The sequence below is a fragment of the Vicugna pacos genome, chromosome 2, assembly GCF_048564905.1.
Source record: "Vicugna pacos chromosome 2, VicPac4, whole genome shotgun sequence".
Classification (NCBI taxonomy): domain Eukaryota; kingdom Metazoa; phylum Chordata; class Mammalia; order Artiodactyla; family Camelidae; genus Vicugna; species Vicugna pacos.
Genome location: NC_132988.1, coordinates 70108429 through 70125627, shown reverse-complemented (window position 1 = coordinate 70125627; position 17199 = coordinate 70108429). Strand labels below are relative to the sequence as shown.

The 17199-nt window shown below is 37.4% G+C and overlaps 1 protein-coding gene across 8 annotated transcripts in view; it reads left to right on the top strand.

The window, feature by feature from the left end:
- ADAMTS3 (ADAM metallopeptidase with thrombospondin type 1 motif 3) overlaps positions 1-17199 on the top strand; it is a 486980-nt gene that overhangs the window by 52474 nt on the left and 417307 nt on the right. For 7 of the 8 annotated variants that reach the window (XM_072941169.1, XM_072941192.1, XM_072941176.1 and 4 more), the window contains one exon: positions 7323-7385. In XM_072941169.1, coding sequence (XP_072797270.1) covers positions 7363-7385 — 23 coding nt within the window. In that variant the 5' untranslated portion in view covers positions 7323-7362. Of the gene's footprint in view, positions 1-7322; positions 7386-16588; positions 16615-17199 lie in introns of those variants that run through there. The other variant, XM_072941228.1, reaches the window with a different exon arrangement.

The following is a 17199-nucleotide window of genomic DNA, read 5'->3' as shown; positions in this document are numbered from 1 at the left end:
CAAATTATTTTCAAAACGAATCTTTTTGGTCTGAATCCTTACCTTATTTTCAATCCACGGTGGATTGTTTTCTGTACACTCATTAGCTCTTTCTCTTTCTCCTTTTTTTGTTTGTAATAGATTCTGCCCTGTTTAAAGTTACTACAAAATAATAGCTATATTCTCTGTGCTGTACAATATGAACTTGTAGCTTGTTTATTTTATACGTAGTAGTTTGTATCTCTTAGTCTCCTACACCTATATTGCCCCTACCTCTTCCCTCTCCCTGCTAGGAGCCACTAGTTTGTTTTCTGTATCTGTGAGTCTATTTCTGTTTTGTCATATACATTCATTTGCTTTATTTTTCAGATTCCACATATAACTGATAACATAGAGTATTTGTCTTTCTCTGGGTACACTCATTCTTAATTGCCCATGAATGAGGAAAGATTTACACGGACTTGGTGTTTGTCAAGACACAGGGTTTGTAGCTATTTCAAGAAGACCTGCCGCCTGGGTTCATGTGCGTAGTTTCCAGGCCAATTTTCTGTTTCTTTTTTTTTTGCTCATCAAGAGTCAATCTTTGCAGATCTCTAGAACTGAGATATATAACCCTTCTAATTCCTACAGTATAATCCTCTGGCTCTGTGAGTAGCTGGAGCATGTTAAATACCTCAGCATCCATTGCTCTGAATCCTCTCCTTAGTCTTTTCCCCGGGCCACTGTGCTTTCCATTTGGGGATTACAGATTGCAGATTGGCACTACCCATCATTTTCCTCCACCTCTGGCCAATAATGCCAGGAATGCAGTCTCTGAATGTAAAAAAAGATACTGAAGGAGCTTGGAAAGAAAAAGGAATATGACACTGAATGTCTCACTAGTGTAATTTTGATACAGAAAGGTAATGGTTTTCCATTTTTTTGTTTGGAACAGACCCAGCATCTGAATTGTGGTTAGATGGTGTGGGAGGGTGATGATGGGGTCTGGGTAGGGGATGTGAGTTGGTTACAGCTTCCTTCAGACTAACTTCAGGATAGTCAATCTCTATTGTTTGGATCTGTGAAGCATGCATAAGCTGTTTATTCAACCTTGATATACCAGTCTTGTAGTTAGAAGTTTATCTCAACTTTTGAATTTGTGTCTTTTTCCTTACATTTCATTGATGCAATGAATATTTTTCACTATATTTTCTTAAGTATTTTATTAGAAATTTGGAATAGAGGCAGTTAATGAAATGCACTTTTTGTTCAGATGTTTTAAAAAGTTTAAAACATTTTCTCTACTTCTGAACTGAGATTTTTTTTACTGAGACTCTAGGTTCAGTTCTTCTGTATGGCAAAAATTTGTATAATTTTCTCTTAAAAAATTTCACACTTGATTTACAGTTTAATTGAATTTAAATGTACTGGTCCTGGGCTTATTCAAAGCCTGCATATCAATCCAGTACTTCACTTCTGCTTGCCCTTTCTCAGAGGCCATGGGGCTGACTCCACAGTGACTTTGCTAGACTTAACCTTAGAGTTAGTTCCCAATGGAAGCTTGGCACTCCTCATTGCCGCAAGTGTAATCCCTGTTAGCTCTTTTCTCCTTTTTTCTCCTGTTCATGTTACCTGATGCTTTATCTTTCCATGTGATTATTTCCCTAACTGCTAAACAATTGTACTTTCTGGAAGCATTGTTTCTTAGTAGCAAATCTTCCTCTATGTGCAACCACTCCCCTGAATGCTAGAAAGAGGAAAAATCTTTTTTCTTGCTTTAGTTCTTTTGTGATAAATAAGGCTATTTCAAGCACATCCTAAACTCTCTCTCTCTCTTTCCCCCCCCCCCCCTCACACACACACACACACACACAGAGTTCACTTTAGCCATTTATGAACTCATGGGATGGTCTATCCACCCTAGCAATTTCCATAATGAGGCATGCACTTTTGTAAGCAGAGAAATTGGCCTGTTTCTTAAAATAAAGAGATATTAAAGGGATACACAGCAAAAGTTAAACAGGCCATATGACTCTTTCTTACTTTTCTGTTTCAAATGCTATATTGTTATCTACTTTAGTTCCTTCTTGTGACACTAGTCAGTATGCAGTGTGGCACTGGCCAGAGCTCTAACTTTCTCTGCTGTCTTAAGCACTGCTAAGTTCATCATTATTTATGTATTAGCTACCTATTACAAGATCAGGTAATTGAACTAAGTAAAAAGTGACCAGAGACCAGTTCTATGGACTGACACCTGTGCACCCATCCCCAGCACACACACTATGATTATAATTGGGACCTAACTTTTCTTTTTTCTATTGAAGTATAGATGATTTACTGTATTATATTAGTTTCAGGTGAATGACACAGTGATTCCATTTTTTAAATAAATTATTCTCCATTTAAATTTATTAAAAAATAATGACTATATTTCTCTGTGCTATACATTATATCCTTGTTGCTTATCTATTTTATACATAATAGTTTGTATCCTTAATTGATACTGTGAGTCTGTTTCTCTTTTGTTATGTACATTCATTTGATTTTACTCCTTATGCCATCTTCCTTTAGAGCATCTGCATAATACTGTGGTTTATAAGAAATATATTCTAGCACAGAGCTCATAGAATCCTTGTAATTTTCTTTTATTATGTTAATGAAGTGAATTTTGGTAAAACTTAAGGATGGAGGCTGGTTGATAGGAAGCCAACCAGGTGATTAGAGGGTTGGAAATTTTAGGTCCAACATCACAGTCTCTGGAAGGGAGGAAAGAGGGGTTGGAGGTTGAATTAATCACCAATTCACAGGGAAATATATACAAGATCTTGTGATAGCTCACAGCAAAAAAAAAAAAAGTGACAATGAATATATGTATGTTCATGTATAACTGAAAAATGTGCTCTATACTGGAATTTGACACAACATTGTAAAATGATTAGAACTCAATAAAAAAATCACCAGTGGACAATAATTTAATCAAATCATGTCTATGTATTGAAGCTTCCATAAAAACTCACTGATGAGTTTCAGTGAGCTTCCCAGTTGGTAAACACGTGGAGGTATGGGGCGAGTAGTGCACTTGTGTTACTGGAGAGCAGGTTCTTGTCTTGTCATAGAAAGATTTGAGAAATGAGACATGGAGGTCAAGAAAGCAAAGTGAGGATTTATTAAGCAATAGTACAACTCTCAAGGGTAGAGCAGGCAGACTCAGGTGAGTAGCTGTGCTGAGTTTCTTTGGCAAGCTGGTTATATGGGGTGTAAAAATGAATGGACAGAATATTCATTAAGGGAAGAGGGGTTTGGGGGTCATATTTCCTGATTTTCATCCCAGCTACATCTTCCTGAGGGGAGGAAGGATTTTTGTCCTTATTTAGTCTTGATCAGAAGTGTCATGGTGTTGGTACACGATGGGTACTTCTAATCTGCATGGCTAATTTTATTATAATGAGTGTATAATGAAGAACAAGGTATATTAGAAGTCAAATCTTCTGCCATCTTGGGCCTAGTTGGTTCTAACCAGCTTACATCCTGTCTTCAATGGCTTTGTCATTCTTTTAATGGTTGTGCCCTGCCCTCTTCCCTGCTGTCTCACTTGGAGAAGGTATGGAAGCTCAGTGACCCTTCTCATATCTTGCCCTATGCATCTCTTCAATCTGGCTGTTCCTGAGTTATATCCTTTTATAATAAAGGTGATCTAGTAAGTAAAATGTTTCTTTGAGTTCTGTGAGTCACTCTAGAAAATTTATTGAACCTGAGGAGGGGCTTGTGGGAATCTCTGATTTATAGCCAGTTTGTCAGAAATATAGGTAATAATCTGGACATGTGACTGGCATCTGAAGTCCAAGGAATGGGGTCATTGGAACCTTCAACCTATAACTTGTCAGTCAGATACAGTGATAACCTGAGATTGTGATTGGTGTCTGAAGAGGGGAGGGTCTTGTAGGGCTAAACCCTTAACCTGTGGGGTCTGATGCTATCTTGATGCAGATAGTGTCAGAATTGAGTTAAATTGTAGGACACCCAGCTGGTGTCTGAGCATTGCTTGCTTGCTGGTCTGGTGGAAAAACCCCTGCCTCCACACATTGAAACTGGTGACAAGAACCTTTTAAACCTGGCTTTGCATTCTGTTTCTTTGCTGGAATCCGGTGATTGGATGCTGATTAGCTGACAACGTTAGTAAGGACCAACTGGTCTGAGCCCCTATACCTCACTTGGACATTCTCATCCTGGCTGAAATGGAAGTCTCGATTAACTTGATGATTAATCACCCACTCCTTCTTGAAACTCAGCTCTTCTGATTTCCATGAGGCTACACTCTCATGGTACACCACTCACCAGCAGAACTATCTTTCCATGTCTCCTTCCTTAAACATTGGTGGTTGTTGAGGTTTCGGGAGTGATAATCATGTCTCCTTCCAATGTGGCTTCTGAACCAATGGAGAAGTAGACACAAAATGCAGATGGAGATCAACATACCAGTTTTTATTACAATAAGGCTGAATTGGAGAATGTAGCCTGAGACCACATTTGGATGACTCAGTCTTTTGACAGAATTGGATAGAGTCTTTCACTCAGTTGTAGGCAGCGAAGCAGGAAACCCGTAGGCCTCCTCTGTCAGGGCAGAGCCTGCTTCTGTAGCTCCCTGCTTTATAAATAAGAATATGTACCCACGCAGTAGGCCAACTATTCTGAAGGTGAAGGAAAATTGGATCCTGGGCCACCCTTGTACAAACACACTTTTCTGCTTTACCAGTCTAATAAATCACTCTTCTTTCCTTGAAGTCCTCCCTGAAAGTGCATGAGAAATATATTTTTTACTTTGTAGGCTGTCCAGTCTGATATGCAGATATCCTCCCAATATCTGATTAATGAATCTCCCTCCTTGTTCCACAAACAATAAGTCATCAGTTCTTCATATGCTATTAATGATGGCGACTGCCCCAACCCTAACTCCTTATATTTATACCTACGCCTTGATGATTGTTCCTTTAGTTTTTTTGTACTTATGTAGCTCTCATACCACATTTTGGAAAAAAAAATTACAAATACTTGTTCTGTAGGAATTTTTTTTTAGGCTTAGAAAACAGATACCTTATGAGCATATTTCTTAAACTTTGGAAGCATGCATTCTTTAAATTTCCACATTTAATTAGGGGTATAATAATGATGTTTTCTTGTAAAATGACATACTTTCCTAGTGACCCTCATGCTAGGATTTCTAATGGAAATAGACTCTCATCAGCCCTCAGAACATTGGCATTAATGGAGCCTTGTACTTTTACATGAGTCTGAAGCTTAGTTCAGAACAAGTATTCTAAAATCTGGAAAGATTTGTGATTCTGAGTAGACAGTCTGATAAAACATCTAAAATATTTTTTAGTATCCCCAATGGGTCTCAGCTGAGTTAGGGAGAGTGTTCTGAACGGTCCCTTTCACCAAGACTGAGAAACTACATTAAGTTGTAACCTCTTTGCTTATAAAGCTTTTTAATTTTTTTTTTAAAACATCAAACCATGTGTACATTGGACTTGAGCTGTTTCCTCCATGTTGGAAATGCCCTTCCCAGTGTGAAATGCTTCTCTTCACGTGCACTGAGGTCGAGACAGGCTTTGTCTTGGGCACTGAGTGAGGGACAATAAACATTTTCCAGTCAGTTCAGTGCTGGAAGGCAGGAAAGTACTTAGTGAATGAGTCAACATCTAATGGCCCCCTCCTGTGTGCAGAGAATGGTTGAAGCACTGATGGGAATAGACATTCTGTTAGTTCATGTTCTCTTCTTGGCATATGCCCATTTTCTGATGGAAAACCTAGCATAAAAAGAGAAATTCTTGTGAGTCACTGTATTAGTGTGTTGGGTAATACTCTGTAGGTTCATATTCTAACTCCTGTAACACATAAAGTCATCTACCCAATCTGCAACACCACTCAACCTCTTGTATATTTAGGATTTCCCCCTTCTAGATTCATGAATGCTTTCTAGATGAGCCATAAGAAGACAAGCCATCTGAGTGTCTCTTTTACTTTCTTGAGTAGAAAAATATCTGTAGTCATTAGGACTGATTTTGACTTTCCACTGCTTGACCTACATCCAAAGCCTGCATTTCACTCTGTTGCTAGATAACTATACTGGTTGTACAATTCATCTTTCTGTTACTGAATGTAAGTTTACGTGCCCTATTCACAGTGAGGCCAAACAAACTGGAGCATTGGAGTATGAAGCAGAGAAAGGTTTATTGAAGGGCCAAGCAAAGAGAATGGGTGGTCGTGCTCAAAAGCCCGAACTCTCTGACGGCTTTTGGGAAGAAGTTTTTAAAGGCAGACTTTGGGGTGAGGGCTGCAAGGTGTGTGAATTTCTTCTGCTTGTTTGGTGCTGGGATAACAGAGCAATGTTCAGGAATCTTGTGCTCAGCCTGAAGTTACCATCCTCCACCTGGGTGGGGGCCTTAGTTCCTGCAGAAGAACTCAAAGATATCCTGTTATGTACATCCCCTGAGGAGGAATGAGCTGCACTATTGTTTCTTGACTTGCTCCTACTTTGTTTTCTGCCCTGATTAGCAACTGTTTGAATCTGCCCTTTGGAACTCAGAAAAGGTGGCAGGGAAGGGGAGAGGGCACAGGGTCCTGCTCAGTTTCATTTCCCATTCTTTTCCCAAGAAATCCATTAGAACTTTGGATTTCTGAACCATTTACTGGTTTCTTCATTCATTCATTTAACAGTATTTATTGAGTATCTGAGCACCAGGGTTACAAAGATAAGTAATATACAGTTCCTGACTTTGAGATACCAAATATCTACAAAATATCTAGTGATGAGAACAGACATAGAAACTAACAGTGACAAGATGATTTCTTGTCAGTTAAGTATGTACAAAGGTGGAGGTGTCAATTGTTTTGGATGAGAAGGGGAAAATGGAACTTTCTGGCTTTGTCTTAGATCACCTACGAGGAGTTTCCCAGGTGGAAAGGAACCTAGAGAGAAAAAAATGTGCTCAGGAATTGTATTATTTAACCAGACCCAGAACATTGTGTCTTTGGGGGTAAACAGCAAGCATTTAACATAGAAACTGAGAAACATTGAATGGCAGATTTCCTCCTAGTGGAGTGAGGTTCCTGGTGCAAAAGAAAGGAGAATGGTTCTCATCCAGAGAAACATTGCAAAATCAAGTGAACTAAAGACAGTTTCATATTCATGCATTTGGATATTTGTTTTTTAGCATTAAGCTTATTTATCATGTTTTAATTTTAAATTACTTCAGGACCCAAATATTTCTTTGGTTGTGCATGTATTATTGAACTGTAACAGCATGATTAGCATAATCTTGGTTTGACCGTATCTTTATTTGATTTTTCTCTCCTTCTTCCAGGATTATACACTGAGTGTGAGCAGCCAGACCAAAACCTCTGATGTGGCCAAGAACAAGGACTGGGTGAGCCAAGAGTGAAGGGGCAAGAGATGTTAGATGACTCTGTGGTCAAGCCAACAGCATGTTTGGCCTCATTGCCGTGAATGATTGCTGAATTCTTTAGAATAGGGGAACTTGGGTAAATGAGTGCTCTTGTTCTCAACTGACCACACTGGAGATTTGTGTGGCCACTAGCCCCACCCTGTCTTGGATAGACTGAGCAACTCAGGAAACGGAGGAAGCTAGAACTTAATGCTGTTCGGGTTTTTTTTTTTCCTAATACAGTGAATTTGTTATTGTAGTTTACATTTGTTTTTAAATGTCTTTTTCATTTCTGAGATTTTCCTCCATTTTTCTATTCAGATGAAAATCCTCCACTTAAGTATGTAGGTCATTGGAAGATGCTGAGGGAAGAAGAATGGAGAGCTTAATTTTTAATGCTTGTTATCATAAAATATATTATTTTTAATATTTTGGGTTGTGAATGAAGTGGATCAGCTAACACACTTGAACGTAAACATCTTCTTTGCTCTAAATTTGTTAGTTGAGAAAGGAAAGTCAGAGTATTCATAAGTCCGAGTCAAGTAAAATTGCTTTTACCCTGGAAAAGGTGCTCGTACACTGCGTTGGTAACATCAACAACAAACAGCTCTAAGTAGAGTGTTTTCTAGTCCTTCCATCCTCTGTATATCTAGACATGTTTTTGTTTATCCTGCATGGTTATAATGATATCCCATAATCCCCCTTTGTTTCCATAAGCCAAAGGAAAAATTGATCTCATTAATCCGTGGTAGCTTTCATTTAGTAAAGGATACATTCTGGCCATTTTTTCTCTACTCTTTATTAGGATAGCCATCATTTTTACCCCTAAGAAAAACTGATAAAGAGAGTGAAAATAGGAATCAAGGTATCAAAGCACTTTGCAAGCCCTGCAGTGTAAATATGTGCTTCTTGGGAAGCAGGATCAGATGACATACTGTTGGAAGAACTCTACATTTGTTATTTCGGTCTCTATAACAACCCTAATCCCCAATTTATAACTCCCAGTTTTCAGATGGGGTAACTGAAGTCTGGAGATTTTAAGTAACTTGCTCAAGACCCAGTCAAGTTGCTGGAGCTTTAATTCAGACACTGTGGGCTGTCAATCATTATGCTACAAATAATTTTTGATTTTAGTGGGAGAAAAAAATCACTTTTCTTGATTGAGTTTAATTGGTAAAAGGTAATCACCTTATAAAGTCTATTTTCATTTTAATTCTTCCGATTTTACAGACGACAGATTTAAATGTGCTTGCAGCTACTGTAGTTTCAAAGATATGAAATCAGGTGGCTGTACACTGGCAAACTAAGCAGCTGTTTTGAGACACACATGACTAACACTTGGCTAGACCCCACACCTGGTACTGGGCCACAGTAAGCACACCCCCCTGGCTGAACTCAGACATTGAAAACATTCAGTCTTTGCACATTAGCAGACTCCTGCTTTGTTCACACAAGTGTGGATTTTTTATAAAGCACAAGACAAATATGCATGAAACTTTTCAGAGGGAGATTGTATTTGAAGGGGTAGTTCGTCTTCAGTTTATTTAAATTGGACACTGTTCAGTAGTTAGAACAAACGCAAACTTCCACATGCTGTGCGAATTAGAAACTATGCAAAACAGTACAATAAGGGTGGCTATCCCAACTCCCCTGAAAAGAGAATATCGGGTGGTAAATAATAAATGCTATGTTATGATTGGATGCTTAGATTTAAGGACCATCTGATACTTATTAGCTATGCAATATTAAAGTCATTTAAACTCTCTGTGACTTAGTTTCTTCATGCGTAGAATGAAGATAATAATAGCACCAATATCATATAGTTATTGTGAAGATTAGATCAGATAATATAGGAAAAGCATACGGAGTGCCTGGCATAGAGTAAGCCCTCAATGCCAAGAATTAATGCATTCTTGAGAATGTTGGGGAAGGATGTAGCTCAGTGGTAGAGTGCATGCCTAGCATGTGCAAGGTACTGGGTTCAATCCCCAGTACCTCCATTAAATAGATAAATAAATCTAATCACCACCCCTCCAAAAAAAAAATTAAAAAAAAAAAAGAGAATGTGTATTATGGATTGCTGTTTGTCTAAACTGGGCCATGAGTGACTTCAACAAATAAGAGCTCACTAATGAGCCTTTTGTTTATACTAGCTATCAATACCCACCCAGTTAAACTGAGGTGATAGTTGGTGTCTGTTGGGCTGCACCCCTTAGGCCTGCAAGGCCTGTATTCACCCAGCTTCAAGACTAAAGAAAGATCCCTGAGTCAGTGACAGAGACATCGATGGTTTAATGGATAAGGATTTCTTACACAGCCATCTGAAGCCAGGTCCTGAAGTGACTCCACGCTGTGTGCAGCAGATAGCAAGCAAGACATACGGCAGTCCTCGCTCCCAGGGGCAGTGGGAGGTGAGCAGTTGTAGGGGGAATTGACATCAATTAGCTCATCAGTTACCATGAAAACCGGCAGAGGGGCATGCCCCTTGCTGCCCTTTTGGTGAGAAGCAGCTCTAGCTGGGGTCTGGGGCAAGTATGTAGAAAGGCCAGCCAGGTGAGTAGGGTGTAGGTGAAGCAGGCATGGTCAGCAGCAGATGTACAGAGAGCACGAGGACAGCCATCTTGAGTGGCCTGACCACACAGTGTTGTGTTGATTTACCATGGTGGGTGGCTTATACAATTAAAAGCATATAAAGCTCTATGAACAGGTGAATCTATGACAAGGGCAGAAAAAAATTGAATCAGTATGTGCATGATGGGAAAGTAAGATTATTTTGGGAAAATGCAGTTTGTCTCCTATCAGACTTTTGCCCAAGGCCAGGCTAGCTCTAGAGTCACCGCAAGCTTTCATAATGTTTGTCTATGTTCCACTAGACAGGAATGCATTTTGAACTTGAAGACATTTTGGTTTAGATGATGGTAATAACTTACAGGCCTTAAAAGTCTTCTCTGAACTGTCCCCCCCAATATGCTTCCAATAGTTCTGCTGCTGGTGGTGTATCAGCAGTCTGTGAGAAATATCATAGATGTGTTTGTCTGTTAAATCCCTTAATTAAAAGTGGATTAGAGGTGACTTTTCTAAAAAAAAGACTGCAGTGTTCCATATTTTGTGCATTGGTAATCAGTTCCCTTTAAAACTTCAGACTCATTTTTAAATTCTGCATTTTTTATCTGCTATTCATTAGCATTTACAAATGGTTACTAAATAAATAAATAAATGCATGGAAAAACAAAGAAGACTTCATATGCCACAAGTGTATTCTGAAAAAGCTGGCCAAGTTTCCAAATGCTCAGGCTACTAATAGAAAGTATTAAAAATAATAAACTTTTATAGAATTCTTGCTTTATTATACTTCTATGACTCTTTACTGGAATGCTTGCCACATGCAACTCACTAGAATCTTTGGGTCATAGTCAGTATACTGACTGTTCTGTTGTTTTAGAAAGTTACCCCAGCACTCAGGTTGGTACAACTCCTGTTTACTTGAATGTCCTGGAATTAATTTTATATAAGCTGTGCATTTATAGCCCCTAGCCAGATTATAGGAAAGCATCTGGAATGCAAAAGTAAAATAATTTCTGTAACAAAACTGAGCCATTTATTGGAGGTAAGAATAGACTGGTCCCTTGTAGGGCACAGCAGACTTAGAATATATACCACATGCCCTTCCAGGGTGGGCTTAATGACTTCTTTTCCAGGCCTCACTCTTGTTATGTCTGTTCACATTTCAACTGTTGTCATCTTATGGGTGGGTTGTCATCTTATGCTAATTTGGAAAAGAGAGAAACTAAGAAACAGTTCACACCATCTAAGCTAATCCTCCATAAACAACATTATTCTTGAAATGAGAGATGAGGGCTAAGTTGTACCAAATGGAATTTGTAATGGGGAAAGCACCCGGCTGATCCAACTGTTTGTGTGTTCTTTAGTGGACAGAACAGAAACAGACTTTTAATTCCATGCCAACTATTTAATTGCATGCATAAAACTTGTGTGAAATATTGACAGTCTTAGTTCGAAGAGACTCATCTACAAAAGGGATAGAAGCCTGAAGTATGTGACAGAATGAATGGAGAAACACATTCAGGACTGTTGCTCACTCTCAGTAAGCTAGCAGTATTATCTAGGTTTCTTTAGTATATATGTATGCACTTAAAGAGAAAAAGCATCTCTTTGCCGTCATATAGTATTGGAATACTTCTTACCATATATAATTGTATGCTATCACTTTGTATACACACTACTGTTAGAGCAGGCAGGTGGCTAGTTGTCTAGATATGAACAGAGAAAGGGGGACACGGGCCAAATGACAGGAAACCACACATCTTGTGAACAGCGTGGATCCTTGGGCAGACCAAGGAAGGCAAGGACCTCTGGAATGATAAGAAACTATATATTTTGGGTTGATAAGTATCCTGGAAGCAGACAAAGAAGGTGGGACAAGACAAGACTCTCCAGCATCTGAATCTAACCTTTCACTCATTATACCCTCATCCAACTTCCTGATCAAGACCAAAGAAAGACAAAATCCTTCCTTCCCTCGGAAAGATGGAGCTGGGATGAAGATCAGGAAAGAACCTCAAACGCCTCCCCTCCAATATATTCTCCCCATTGGGTTTTACACCTCATATAACCAGCTTGCCAAAGAAACTCAGCACAGATTCTTATCTGAGTCTGTTCACTCTCCCCTTGTGAGTGTACTATCTCTTAAAAAAATCCCCACTTTACTTTCTTGACCTCCGTGTCTCATTTCTGAATTCTTTCTTTGAGAAGACAAGAGCCTGCTCTTTGGTAACACTACCAAAGTAGGGTGACATGGCTGATCCTACAGTGAAAAACCAAGGAAAGAGAAAAAGGATCTAACAATTGTCTACCTACTTTGTATCAGGCACTGTGCTAGTATATTATATACACTAATTCAGTATCTCCTCAGTATCAAAGGACTATTATATTTCTCACAAATGGCTGATGTATTGGCATTATTAGATCTATTTTTTTTAGTTCAGAAAATATTTATATGGACTATAAATTATTATCCTATGTAGTAGAGGCAACTACTAATCAAATTTTACAAATGAAGTCACTGAGGCTAAGAAAGATTGGGTAAATTGTTGGAGATTCCACAGCTAGTGTTTGATTCGGAGAAGCTAGATATATCATTGAACAATGGCCAGACCACATGTAAAAATTGAACTTTGATCTATAACCTGTAGCAACCAGCCCAGGAATCCAAACCACCATCTGCAGTAGTGCAGACTCACAGAAATTTGCTCTCATATTTTATTCTAAAAGTTTTATAGCTTTAGCTTTGACATTTATATCTGTGATACATTTAAATTAATTCTGTGTGTGGTGTTACAAAGAGTTTCAACTTTTTTTTTGTTTTGCGCATGTGGATATCCAATTTTCCCAGTAGCATTTGTTGAAAAGACTATTTTCAACTTGTTGAAAATCAGTTGACTGCAAAGTGAGCTCTTATTTCTAGACTATATCCCATTGATCTACTTATCTAAACTTGTTCTGGTACTATAGTTGTTTGATTACTATAGTTTTGTAGCAAGTTTTGAAACTAGGGAGTGAGTGTCCTTCAGACTGTTGAGTCAAGATTTTTTTTTTTGACTATTTTGGATCCCATGAATTTTCCATATAAATTTTAGGATAAGCTTGTCAATTTCTGGAAAAAAAAAGTAGGTGGAATTTTGACAAGGGTTGCATTAAATCTGTAGATCGATTTGGTGAATATTGAAATCTTAAAAATAAGTCTTCTGATCCATGAACATGAGATTTTTTTCTACTTATTTATGTGCTTTATTAATTTCTATCAGCAATGTTTTGTAGTTTTCAGAACATAAGTTTTACACTTATCTTGTTAAATTTATTCCAAAGGATTTGGTTCTTGTGATGCTTTTATAAATGGAATTATTTTCTTAATTTCACTTTAGGGTGGTTTACTGCTAGATAAAGAAATTCAATTAATTTTTGTGTATTGATCCTTTATCCTGCAAACTTGATGAACTTGTTAATTAGTTCTAATTGTGTTTTAGTGCATTCCTTAAGATTTTTCATATAAATGGTCATGTAATCGATAAATAGAGATAGCTTTACTTCTTCATTTCAAATCTGGATGCTTTTTATTTCTTTTTCTTGCCTAATTGTCTTGGTCATAACCTCCAGTAGAATGATGAATAGAAGGAACTAGAGTAGACATCCTTGTCTTGTTCCTCAATGTAGGATAAAGCATTTAGTCTTTCTCCATGAAGTGTGATGTTAGCTCTGTATTTTTCAGAATATATTTTATAAGGTTGGGAAAGTTTCCTTCTTTTCCTGGTTGAACTCTTTTTTTTCTTTTAGTTATAGAAGACTAATCGATTTTATCAGGTGCTTTTTATGCATATATGGAGATAATGATGTAATTTTTGTCCTTTACTCATATGTTTTATTACATTGATTAATTTCTGTATATTAAACAAACTTTACATTTCTGGGATACTCCACTTGGTCATAGTATATAATCATTTTTATATATTGCTGGATTCTGTTTGTAAGTATTTTGTTGGAAAATTTGACATCTATATTCACAAGAAATTCTGATCTATAGTTTTCTTTTCTTGCAACTCCTTTGGTTTTTGTCTCAGTGTAATATTGAAATTATAGAGTTAGTTGGGAATTATTTCTTCTTCTATTTTTTAAGATGAGTTTGTGAAGAATTGGTGTTAATTCTTTAAATATTTGGTAGAGTTCATCAGTGAAGCCGTCTCGGCCTGGGATATCCTTGTAGGAAGTCTTTTCATTACTAATACAATTTCTTTATTTGTTATAAGTCTATTCAGATTTTTTTTTCTTGAGGAGTTTCAGTAACTTGTATCTTTATATGAATTTGTTCATTTTATCTACCTTATTTAATTTATTGGCATAAGATTTTTATAGTATTTCATTACACTTCTTAGTTCTGTAAATTTGGTAGTGATGTCCTCTCTTTCATTCCTGATTTTAGTAATTTGAATGTTCTTTTTTTCTTTGTCTGACTAAAAGTTTGTTAATGGTGTTGATCTTTTCATAGAACCAAGTTTTTGTTTTGTTGGTTTTGTTGATTTTCTTTACTGTTTTCTCCTCTATTTTTATTAATTTCTTACTTCTATTTGATTTAGGTTCAGGTGCTCTTTTTTACAGTGTTTTTAAAAGAAAGGTTCAATTATTGATTTGAGGTCTTCTTTTTTAATATAGGCATTTATAGTTGTAAATGTCCTTCCAAGCACTGCTTTACATGCATGCCATACCTTTTGATACGTTGTGTCTTAATTTTAATTCATCTTTTATTTTCTAATTTCACTTGTGATTTCTTCTTTTACCTATTGCATCGGTTATTTATGTGTATGCTGTTTAATTTTTATGTATTTATAAATTTCCTCATTTTCTTTTTATTATTGATTCCTAATTTCATGTCAGTTTGATACAGGAAAAAGACAAATGTGGGGTGAGAGGATGGCCGTGTCCCGGGTCTTGGTTGAGTCCTTACAATGCACCCTGCCAAGTGTGGGTCCTTGGCTTCACACAAGAAAGAATTCAAGAGTGAGCCACAGTTGAGTAAAGGTAGATTTATTCAGAGAGACACATGCTCCATAGACAGTACAGGCTATTTCAGAAGGCAAGAGAAAGGCCATAAAGTGTGGGGGTTGGTGTTCAGTTTAACGTAAAAGTAGATACACACTCCGTAGACAGAGCATGGTCCATCTCACTCAGAAGGGAGAGTGGCCAAGATGTGTGGGGGTGTTCGTTTTTATGGGCTCAGTAACTTTATATGCTAACAAGTGGGAGGATTATTCCAACTACCCTGGGGAAGGAGCTGGAGTTTCCAGGGACTGGGCCACCTCTCACTTTTTGACCATTTATGATTAGCCTCGGAACTGTCATGGCACCTGAGAGAGTGTCATTTACCTTGCTAATATACTACAGTGAGTGTATAATGAAGCTCAATGTCTACTGGAAGTCAAATCTGCCATCTTGGGTCTCAAGGCCTACTGGAAGTTGAAGCTTCCACCGTCTTGGTGTTAATTGCTGTCATTGCTTGAATGGCTGTGCCCTGCCCCCTCCCTCCTATCTCAAATTGGTGAACATCCTTGAAATTATTTCAGTCTTTTAAAATTTATTGAGGCTTGTTTTATTATCTAGCATACAGTTTATGCTAGAGAATGCTTCATGGACACTAAGAAAAATGTTTATTCTGATGTTGTAGGGTAGAGTGTTCCAGTGACGTCTGTTAGGTCAAGTTAGTTTAAACTATTGTTCAAAACTTTTCTTTCCTTGTTGATCTTCCGTTTTATTTTGTCCACTATTGAATGTATGGTATTGATGCCTTCAGCTATTAATGTTGATGTATTTTCCCCTTTAATTCTGTCAGCCTTTGTGTCATGTGTTTGGGGGCTGTGTTGTTTGTATAATATACATTTATGATGCTTGTATCTTCTTGATGGTTTGACACTGTTATCATTATAAAATGTCCTGAGTGACTTTTTAAGTTCATTTTGTCTGATAATAAATAATACAAACACTTTGAATTATTGCCTGGGATTACTTGCTTTCAGCCTGAAGAACTTCATTTAGTATTTATTAGAAGCTGGATTTGCTAGCAATGAATTTTCTGTTTTGGGAATGTATTTTATGTTAATTTTTGAAAGAGTTTTGCATGGTATAAAATTCTTAGTTTTTTGGTTTACATTTTTCCCCCCTTTCAACACTTTGAAAATGCCATGCCACTGACTTCTGGCCTTCATTGTTTCTGATATGATGTCAGATTTTAATTTTATGGTGATTTCCTTGTTTCATTTCTTCTCTTGGTGCTTTAAAGATTTTTTTCTCATGTCTTTGGCTTTCAACATTTTTACTATGATATGTCTGGATGTAGAGCTCTTTGTCTTTATCCTACTTTGAATTCAGTAAGTTTCTAGATGTGTAGTTTTAAAAAAATCAAATTTGGGAACTTTAAGTTATTATTGCTTCAATTTTTCTTCTTATTTCTCTCTTTTTTCCTTCTGACACTCTCACTACATGTTTGCTAGTTTGCCTGATAGAATTTCACATTTCTCTGAGGCTCTGCTTATTTTCTATATTAACTTTTCTCTTTGTTCTTCATATTGCCTAATCTCTATTGATCTGTCTTCAGGTTTGCTGATTGTGTCTTCTGCCAGGTCATATCTACTGTTGAGCCCGTCTAGTGAGTATTTCATTTCAGTTATTGTACTTCCAGAATTTCTATTTGGTTCTTTTAAAACATAATTTCTCTCTTAATTGATATCCCACATTTAATGGCACATTGTCATCATACCTTCCATTATCTCTTTACTTCATGGTAATTGCTTTACAGACTCTTTTTGGCTACATTGACATCTGGGCCCTTCTCAAGGCAGTTTCAATTGCCTGCTTTTTTTTTTTCTGTATGTGGGTCCCACTTTTCTGTTTCTTTACATGTTTCATTATTTTTGTTGAAAATCAAACCTTTTAGCTAATCTGCTATAGTACCTCTGTGTACAGATTCCTCCTCTTCCTCTCCACTCTGTGGAGCTTGTTGTTGTTGCTTGCTTCTTTGTTTAGTGACCATGTTGGAATGTTTTAGTAAAGTCATTTTCTTCCTCCAGGGCACTATTTGACTGTCTCTTTCCATTGTCTTTCTGTTATCCTGCCTGCCTATGCTGACATCACACCTACCTGTTAGGCTCCACTGATTGCTTTCTTGTTTTTGACAGTGCCTGGGGACATACATTTCCCCATAGTCTGATCCAATTAAATCGAGCCCCTTTGA